The following is a 10,190-nucleotide window of genomic DNA, read 5'->3' as shown; positions in this document are numbered from 1 at the left end:
GGGAGGGCCGATCTCTGGCTCAGCACAGAGAAAATGACTTCTTGCTCCTAGGCAAGCCAAACCCACGAATTAAGCTCTTCACTGCCCATCTGCAAGCTCAGTGCCACAGATATATAAAGGCACCTGCAAGTCCTCACCACAGACAGTACAACCTTCCTGGGACTTGCATTCCTCCGGTACTTGTACACTCCATCTCCACCAGCAACATGAGCCGCCAATTCACCTGCAAGTCTGGAGCTGGCAACAGGGGCTTCAGTGGCTGCTCTGCAGTCTTGTCTGGGGGCAGCTCATCCTCCTACCGGGCAGGAGGCAAAGGGCTCAGTGGGAGCTTTGGCAGTCGGAGTCTCTACAGCCTGGGAGGCGCCAGAAGCATCACTCTCAACATGGCCAGTGGCAGCGGCAAGAACGGAGGTTTTGGATTTGGCAGGAACCGGGCCAGTGGCTTTGCTGGCAGCATCTTTGGCAGTGTGGCCCTGGGACCTGTGTGCCCGGCTGTGTGCCCACCTGGAGGTATCCACCAGGTCACAGTCAATGAGAGCCTCCTGGCCCCACTCAATGTGGAGCTGGATCCGGAGATTCAGAAGGTGCGCGCGCAGGAGCGTGAGCAGATCAAGGCTTTGAACAACAAGTTCGCCTCCTTCATCGACAAGGTAGGTCTGCTAGGACGGGGGTCTGGGGACAGCTCTCCTCTCCTCCTGTTGGAGTAGGTGACCTTCAATCCCTCAGGAGGCATTGAAGTTGGGTACACTTACTGTACACAAGGTGCATTCTGTCACCTTAGTATCTTGTAAAAGAGTCTCTGTTGTCCAGAGAGAAAACACCAGCAGGGGTTGCTTGTTGATGCTGGCACAGGCTTCCAATAGTCACAGGAGAACCCTAGGGGAGAGAACTGGGCCTTGCTGTGGAGAGATCTGGCTTGGTACCATTGCTAAACCCTGTGGTCACACAGGCTGTACACAGTGAAGGCCAGGAGGAGGAGAATCAGCTTTGGGGCAACCAGAAAGCCAGTCTTCCCCCCCAGGCATGCAGACCTTGTGCCCTAGTCATCTGACTAGTGGATCAGGAGTATGAATGGGTGTGTGGTCACACCAGGCCTTAGCTAAGAGGCCTCCACAGTTGATGTTTGTGTCAGAGGTGGAGGGCACTCTTGCAAGGCAGGGGTGGAGGCACTCTGGAGTAAGAATTGGTCTCTGATGACTGTGTGAATGATTTTGGGGGGCATTGATTGATCCATCTGGGTCATTATATTCTTACCTCTAGTGTGAAAATCATGACCATCCTCTGGGGCTTGTGCTCGTTTAGAAAAGAAGGCTCATGCAAAGATCTTGGCACAGTGCCTGGTTCAGACTAAGTCCTCTCTACCCCCAGTGGTGGCTGGTGTTGCTGCAGAAGGGCACTGGGAACCAGGGGAACCTCAGACCTGGACAAGACCTCAAGAGATCCTCCAGCTCAGCCAGGATGCTGGCTGTGGTATATGAGAGACAGCTTCCCCTGGCTTATGGATCAGCAAAGCCATAGAGGCCAATGCCACACCTACAGTCATTTGGAGGACAGGCAGGGTGAGGGTTCGCCCTTGGTCTCCTACCTGCAGGTCTAGGTTCAGAGTTACAAGGGATATGTTGGTTCCATGACAGTCAAGCATCACAGCCCCAGGCCTTGTGACCACAAGAACAGCACCTGCCCCACAGTGCTAGTTTTCTCCTGTGGAGGCCTCATCCTCTGCTCAGTGTCAGGGGCCAAGGCGGGCACTGCAGCTTCTTGTCCTTGAGGCTAGTCAAATCTAGACAATCAAGGAGCTCTGAGGATTTGGGTCCTGGGGGGTATCCTGCACTTGGGTGGGCTAGCCAGACTCTATAGAGGGGCAATTTCAGAGACACAGAAAAGCAAGATGAGGGTGGTCTTCTTGGAGAATGGGAAGGAGACCCAAAGCCTGGTTAGCTCTCCAGAGCACTGTGGCCTCTCATCCCCAGACAGAAGGGATGTTGAGTTCTGTTGGTGACCTAGCTGTGTCTAGTGGCATGCTCATCTCAGTGCAGTTTCACATGGTATTCCTCATCCTGTGAACACAGCCTTGCTTGAATGTGCCTGTGCTCACTGTTGTTAAAAAAGAACTCAAATTTTAAAAAATTGTGGTACCCATAACCATCTGGGGGTGATATATGCTAATGACCTCTGGTAAATTCTCTGGTCTGATGAGGGCCAGGCTCTGTCTGTCCACCCAGTTCCATGTTTCATACTTGTTCCTGAAAGTGGACGTCTAGAACTGCACGTGTATGTGTTGTGGAGGGTGGGAGTGGGTAGTGTCTGTGAGCAGATATAGGGTGGAGGCCCCATGTGGAAATTTGAAACACCCAGAAGCTCTTGGCCCAAACCTCACTGCACACGAGGCGCAGACCTCATCTTCAGAGTGGGTGGCCTTTCCAAACAGACACACTCAGTCTGGCCCCATGCTGCTGTCGTCAGGTGTGTTCACACATTATTCTGCTCAGTCACGGTGGGCTCTGGTTGATTGGAGGCCCACAGTGAACGGACACTTCTCTGGGTTTAGTTCTGAGCTCAGCCCTTGACTAAACTTCTGGACTTTGGGAAGAAACAAAACTTCTTCTTGCTTCAGTTTCTTTTCCACTGATCATAGCTAACCCGCCTCTGATCAGAGCTGCCCTCCTCTTACAGCTGTAGGGGGCAGAGGAAAAGATACTGCCGGAGCGCCAAGCGTAGTGTCCTCACCTGGCAAGTATGATGAATTCTGTGAGGCTCAACAGTAGCTGCCTTTGGGTTGCAGGTGCGTTTCCTGGAGCAGCAGAACCAGGTGCTGGAGACCAAGTGGGAGCTGCTGCAGCAGCTGGACCTGAACAACTGCAAGAACAACCTGGAGCCCATCCTTGAAGGCTACATCAGCAACATGCGGAAGCAGCTGGAGACTCTGTCTGGGGACAGAGTGAGGCTAGACTCGGAGCTGAGGAATGTGCGCGACGTGGTGGAGGACTACAAGAAGAAGTGAGTGAGGAGACAGCCTGTCACAGGAGATCGAGCCCTGTCCCGCTGAAGGGTGTAAAAATTTTGGTTTCAAAGTTTTGGAGATGGAGAGTGGAGTTCTAGGCTATACCCACAGGCTCTAAGTAGAGTCACCACATTGAAAACCCACAATGCGCTCACTGATCCCTAGTCTCTGGACTGACACTGGGGACAAATGTCCAAGTAGTTGGGCAGTGGTCAGAGCTCTGGTTCAGGGTCAACGCCGGGTAAACCTTCACATTCTCAGAGCATCTGGGTTGAGAAGTGCAAATGGGAACACTTGTTCACACTTGGGCACTGCTCACATCTGGTGTGAAGCAGCTTGCTTCCTGCATCCCTCTAGGTTCCCCAAAGGCCATTTGCTCCACAAACTTCCTCTTGATTTTCCAAGATGGATCTTTTTCCAAAATTGGCCACCATGCCCCTTCCTTCAGAGAGCCTTCCTTGCTTGGCAGGCCCTCCAGGCTTCTGTGCTCCCCGCTGGCACTCTTTTCCATACTCAGGGTCTTCCCTTGGTACATCAGGGCTCTTGGGGAAGGGTGTAAGCTATGATCCCTGGCCTTCTCACAGGTATGAGGAGGAGATCAACCGGAGGACGGCTGCAGAGAATGAATTTGTGCTGCTAAAGAAGGTGAGGGGAAGGCAGTTCCGAGGCCAGAGTCTAGCAGAGAGGCTGAGCCTACCAATGTGCTTTCCCATCAGTCCCCAAATGAGTGGATGCAGAAATAGCAATGAGAAGGCTGGAGGACCATGACATTTTCATGAGGAATGAAGGGGTAGGGAGGATGACAGGGGAAGAACTAGCATGGGGACTCCCCGCAGCCATGGGACTTGGCTCAGGTGTTACAGAGGTGACTTTCACAGCAGCCTGGCTTGGACACCCTTTTCAGGGGTCCTCGTTCCTGCTCATGGAGCATGTTTTCAGGATGGGTGATGAGGCCCGGGCCTTCAACTGCCCCTACTGCCTTCCTCATGAGCCACACAGGAGAAGATAATGTCTCCTTCCTCCAGCCAGGCAGCTGGGCTGGGGATGGATGTCACCTTCTGGGTGTCATCTGTGTTGACTGTGGATCACTGGGTCTTCTTTCAGGATGTGGACGCGGCTTATGCCAACAAGGTGGAGCTGCAGGCCAAGGTGGACTCCATGGACCAGGACATCAAGTTCTTCAAGTGTCTCTATGAAGCCGTAAGTCTCTCTGCATGCTGGTCTTCAGGGCAGTGGGTGGCTAAAACTCTGGTCTAGAGACTAGGGGACTCACAGAGGCTCCAGCTCTCAAGGGAGCCCCAAGTCAGCCACCACCTCATATGTTACTCCCAAGAGCCCCCTCTCCATCCCTGGGGCCTCATTCCATGGCAGCAGAATCCACCTAGGGCCTAGTAAGTTATTTTCTTTGTACATGAAGTAACAATCTTGTGTTGCAGGCCCTATGAGGCATCACTAGCATTTGCCAGTGGCCAAGCTGATATACTCCCCCACCCATGGTCCCTGTAGGAGATGGCTCAGATCCAGTCCCACATCAGCGACATGTCCGTCATCCTGTCCATGGACAACAACAGGAACCTGGATCTGGACAGCATCATTGATGAAGTCCGTGCCCAGTATGAGGAGATTGCCCTGAAGAGCAAGGCCGAGGCCGAGGCACTGTACCAGACCAAGGTGAGAGGCTGAGTCTGGGCCAGGGATGGCACCACTATGTGAAGGCTCAATCCAATTATGTTCAGATAAGAGACAGTGCCCAGGTCAGAGTTCCTTGTGCCCTGGTGCCATGACCCTCTTCAGTCAGGGATGCAGGGACCTCATTGACTCCACACTATCACGTGTATCCATCTCTGTGCTTTGGGTTTTCCAGTTCCAGGAGCTACAGCTGGCAGCTGGCCGCCACGGGGATGACCTCAAAAACACCAAGAATGAAATCACCGAGCTGACCCGGTTCATCCAGAGACTCCGCTCAGAGATTGAGAATGCCAAGAAGCAGGTGAGGGACTTTGGCCTGTGGCCAGGGGCAGCGAGCCCAGTGGAGGGCATGTGAGGTGGTTGAGGGCCTTGGCTTCCCAGATGTCTCTCTAACAACAAGAGAAGATGCTAGTGAGGTCACTGCCTCCAGCAATTGGACGTCTCTGAGGCAGCCTCTCTCCTACTCAATCCCATCACCTTTCCCTGGGTATTCTCACCTCTCTCAGGAAGTCTTCCCTGGCCTACAGCCTGGGCTCCCCGCTGTCTGTGCTTTCCTGATCTGTTCACAGTCCTTGGCAGTTCCTCTTGACAGTTGCCTGTTCCCCATGCTCTCTAGACTGAATGGAGTCAGGGCACCGGCTGCTCCATGCCCCCCTGGCATCTTGAGCTGCGCCTACGCATAGCAGAGGCTTCATAAATATCATTGATGTGGCTGGGATGGGTCAGTGGGCTCAGGGAGTCCCCAGTGATGTAGGAATGCCTCATGTTGGCAGGTGGGAGCCAAAGATGCAGATGGGATGACATGATGACAGTGCCCACTATTCTACCACAATGAATCCCCTCAAAGACCTTGAGGAGCAACACCCCCACTCTCTCTGCATCAGATGAGAGGTGTGGTGAGGTTGTACAGTACATAGCTGCTAGACATAGTCCCATGCTCATCTTATGGGCTTTAACACAACCGCTCTGCAGTCATAGGTACAGTCATCCCTCTGTACTTCACAGGTGACCATAGGGTCAAATGAGACGAGGCATGGAATAAGTAGTGCTGAGCCTGGTGCTGGGCACACAGTGATGGGTGGTGCTGAGCCTGGTGCTGAGCACACAGTGTTGGGCGGTGCTGAGCCTGGTGCTGGGCACACAGTGAACACCTGGGCAAATAGCCATCATTCTGGGAGAACTTCCTTCCTGTGCCCCCGGCCTGTGAACCATGCATCTGGGCAGGAGCTGTCATTTCATCTAGCACATTGTCTTGTAACATCTCTCCTCTCAGACCCTAAACAACTAAAAACCAGAAAGCCCTTACCCACGCGCAGCCTGACCATAAATGTATGGACAGTGAAGTGGTTTCAGTCTCCAAAGGGCAGGTCATGCTTTGCTCTCACCATGTATCCGGGAACAGGGGTGTGACTGAGCTCAGGAGGGCTTGCCAGCACCTTCCAGCCAGAGCAGAAGCATGGTGTGCTTCTCTCATGCTACTGGATCTTTCTGAATGTGAGGGTTTGGCTGCAGACAGTGCCCATGCCTCCTTCAGTTTTCTAACTTCTTGATTTCCTTGCTTAGGCTTCTAACCTGGAGACGGCCATCGCTGATGCCGAGCAGCGAGGAGACAGTGCCCTCAAGGATGCCCGGGCCAAGCTGGATGAACTGGAGGGCGCCCTGCACCAGGCCAAGGAGGAGCTGGCCCGGATGCTGCGTGAATACCAGGAGCTCATGAGCCTAAAGCTGGCCTTGGACATGGAGATTGCCACCTACCGCAAGCTGCTGGAGAGCGAGGAGTGCAGGTGAGCAGAGTGTGCGTGGGGAAGAAGAAGCCTCTGAAGCTTCACTGTGAGCTGTAGGGGAGCAATGGCATGGTGGGGATAGGAATGCTGATGGTAACATCAGCTGGGCTGCAGGTGAGGCTCTGCGGCTCAGTTGGTAGAGCACTTGCTTAGCACGCATGAAGCCTGGCTTTGATCATCAGAATTCCATACAACTGGACGTGGTAGCGCATTCCTGATAGCCCAGCTTTTGTGAGGTAGTCAGGAGGATCAAACGTTCATGGTCACCCCTGACTATGTGGTGAGTCTGGGGCTAGCCTAGGCTACATAAAACCCTGTCTTTAAAAAAAAAAAAAAGGAAAACACCAAAAAACAATAGCACCCTTACCCATGAATGCTGAATGCCCACTTCATCCCGGTTGCTATGCTGCGGTGAGCTACATGAATCAGCACATTCAGCCCTTACAACCTCCCCAGAGTGTCTGGGAGCTTCCTGCTTCCTTTCTCTCTGAACCCCATTCTTCTACTAGGCTTCCTTGTTCCCTCTTCCTTACCTGCCCAGGTACACTGTGAGCTGGAGGGAGGTGTGCTAGGCTAGCCACTCCAGCTTTCCAGTATGCTAGGGAGAGAGATGGCTCACCATGGCGGAAGACTGGGAGCAGATATACAATCCTCATACATGCAACTCTTAAGAGCTACTATTTGGTCTAGTGTGTTGCCTGATTACCCCCAAAGGTTCAGGGGTGGCTTCTGAAGCTTCCAAGGCTCTGCTTGTACTTGGAGTTTCCACAGGTGCCCATCGGGTCCAGAAGCCCACATCAGGCTGGTGGGGGCAGCAGCTTGGACGAGGCTGTGGGATGTTCCTAATTTTGCTTCTCTCCTTAACAGGATGTCAGGAGAGTACCCATCCCCTGTCAGCATCTGTAAGTATTTTGTGGGCCTGGTGCTAAGTCATAGGCCTGCATAGTCACACCCTGTGTGTGTAGAAGAGGGCCCTAAGAATCAGAAGGGAAAAGGCTGAGATGACAAAACCCAGAGGGCAGACCCAGGCCAGCTTTCCCAGCTTCCTGTCATGCCAGGTCTCTTTCATCTTTATCATCCTGTTTCCTGAGGGATAGCCACAGGAGAAGGGAAATGAAGGGCTGAGTTCTAAGAAAATGATGAGTGTGGGGTCTGTATCAGGCTTTTTTGAGGCTGGGTTTGCAAGTTACAGTGAAGATTGTGGCTGGGGATTTAGACGGGAGTCGGGGGTGTTAAGGGACTCCAGAAGGGAAGGGACACTTCAAGCTGTCAGGAGTGGATCTGGGATCATGGATCTTGCATTGCCATCTGTGGGGGCCATCAGAAGAAAGAGGTTGGAGGCAGATTTAGCAAAGCCACCAATAGGAAGGGCAGTGGTGGGTACCCAAGACAAGTGGGTGCATGGGTACCTGGTTGAAGGAGAAGGACTTGAGAGTCAATGGGGCAAGACTCGGCCACAGTGGGTATAAACTGAGAGAGTTAAAGACATAGAGAAGGTGTCTTTGGGATGTCCTCCCCAGGGTGAGGGGATGACTATGATCAGGCCCTCACAGAGGGGGAAGGAGAGTTCCATTCCTAGCTCTGTCTGAGTAGGTCTGAGTCCAGTTCTCTCTCTCTCTGCAGCCATTATCAGCAGCACCAGTGGCAGCGGAGGCTATGGCTTCCGGCCTAGTACCGTCAGCGGTGGCTACGTGGCCAATAGCACTAGCTGCATCTCTGGAGTGTGCAGCGTCCGCGGTGGGGAGAGCAGGAGCCGAGGCAGTGCCAGTGACTACAAGGACACCCTAACAAAGGGCTCCAGTCTGAGCACCCCCTCCAAGAAAGGCAGTCGGTAGAGAGGGCTCCCTGTGGCTCCTCTCCCCCAGAACCCCCTGTACCCTAGCCTACTGTCCCTTGTACCACTCCGGGGCCCTTGGATTTGTCCTTAGCCAGCCTCCACTGTTTCCCTCTACTGTTCTGAGCCTGGGTAGCTCTGGGTTATCGTGTGTGATGCACTTCTGATAGACAGCAGGGCTTTGCCAGCTTTGGCTCACCTCTGCCCAGGTCCAGCCTGTCCCTTCCACCAGCCTTTGGCTCTGTCCTTACCTGGCTTCTTGGGTCTCAACCTGGGCTTTCTCATCTGCTGAGCTTTTGTCCCAGCTCCTGCTGATGACAGGAGCTAGCTTGGAATCCAAGAGCATGGCTAACAAACAATGAACTGAGAGTGGCCAGCCCACCCAACTCTGGCACAGTCTCAATGTGAGTGGGACTGCTCAGTTAAGGGACTCTGTCTTCACTTCCCTGCACCCAGAACCAGAGAAAAGAGGACACCCTTGGCTTCTCCTGTATCCTTTAAAGCCTCCCTGTTGCATCCTCAATAAACTGTGCAATCTGATGTCTTAGCCTCTGAGTATTCAGTGAATACAAGTCAAAGTGCAAAAAAAATGTATGCAAACACACATACACACAGCACACATACAATCACATGCAAGTATGCCACTGTGTGTTGCCAGTATGGGTGGAGTAGGTCACAGTTTTCTCTCTGGAGCAGAAATGAACAGAGTGCTAGCATGGCTGCAGGTGGGGGACTTCAGAGAACATGTTGGAAGGAGGAGGCACTGGGGGCAGAAGGATGGGTAGAAAGGGCCTGGTGCAGTGAGTCTGTGGTTGTCAACAGACATCTGAACTGTGTTCTGACAGGAGCTCTGACCCTGTACTGGGGTGTTGCCTGGAAGGTGGATGGGTATCTGCAGCTGCCTCGCTCTTCACTCTACTAAGCCTCCTGGGAGAGTGGAGTTAGAGAGACTCCCACATCCTGGACTGCTGTTGTACCAAGATAGGGCAGGTGGCAAGTTTCTGGAAGCTGAGGCTGGAGTAGAGTGGAGTAAGTGGTGGCTAGGCTGGGTGGTTGGTACCTTCTAGGACACCTGTTGGCCAAAGGGACTATTGTCATGATGGTCAGTCCTGCCTTGTGTGAAGGAGGAGTTCTTGGAGGGTGGACAGGCTAGCTGTCTAGCCAGAGAAGGGATGGAGGCAAAGGAGGGGCAAGATGTTTATGAGTCTTGGAAACCTAGAGTCCACAAAGTCAGTGGATAATGACTTGTTTTCAGGATAATCATGCTCATAGTGCTGTTTGGTGCTAGAACAGAGAAGAGGAGGTGGGATGGCAGATGGCTTGGAGGAAGGGCTGAGTGGGTTGGGCACAATGTTCTGAGTAGTAACCATGGCTTGTAGCAAGGCCACAGAGCCAGCCTTGAAACTCCTGACATATAGGAGTCAGCTTTCAGGACAGATTCCTTGTCTGTGATACACACACACACACACACACACACACACACACACACACACACACACACACAGAGAGAGAGAGAGAGAGAGAGAGAGAGAGAGAGAAAGAGAGAGAGAGAGAAAAAAAGAGAGAGAGACCCTGCCATTTCCCTAGCAAAGGTCCTTTACACACCCCTATTTTTGTTACCTTACTGCCCTTACAACATTAAGAAGTAAAATGAGATAGTAAAAGATATTTCTGGTCAAGAGCATCTAACACATGTCTTAGATTTATGGTGGGGAGAGCTTCTCTGGGCACTGTTGATTTACCACTTGGATCTGGGGAGGGAGTAAAGACTCCCACATTGTCCTTTTATGCATCAGGGCTCATAGGCGCTTTCTAGGTGAGCAGAGTTATCCTGGGTTCTGAGTCTGTATTTTTTAGAGCCACAGAGATGGAGCAGGACACA

General features: G+C 52.7%; 1 protein-coding gene across 1 annotated transcript; it reads left to right on the top strand.

Annotated features, from left to right (window-relative positions):
• Window positions 1-206: 206 nt before the first annotated feature.
• On the top strand, window positions 207-8,309 carry LOC100754630 (keratin, type II cytoskeletal 71). Its single transcript, XM_027396035.2, has 9 exons — window positions 207-650; window positions 2,783-2,997; window positions 3,586-3,646; window positions 4,106-4,201; window positions 4,508-4,672; window positions 4,866-4,991; window positions 6,254-6,474; window positions 7,342-7,376; window positions 8,098-8,309. The coding sequence occupies exons 1-9, from the start codon at window positions 207-209 to the stop codon at window positions 8,307-8,309; spliced, it is 1,575 nt and encodes a 524-aa protein (XP_027251836.1).
• The last annotated feature ends 1,881 nt before the right edge of the window (window positions 8,310-10,190 follow it).

This window comes from Cricetulus griseus, chromosome 2 (genome assembly GCF_003668045.3).
Source record: "Cricetulus griseus strain 17A/GY chromosome 2, alternate assembly CriGri-PICRH-1.0, whole genome shotgun sequence".
Lineage (NCBI taxonomy): Eukaryota > Metazoa > Chordata > Mammalia > Rodentia > Cricetidae > Cricetulus > Cricetulus griseus.
Note: the sequence above shows the minus strand (reverse complement) of the source record. Positions and strands in the feature narration are given on the sequence as shown.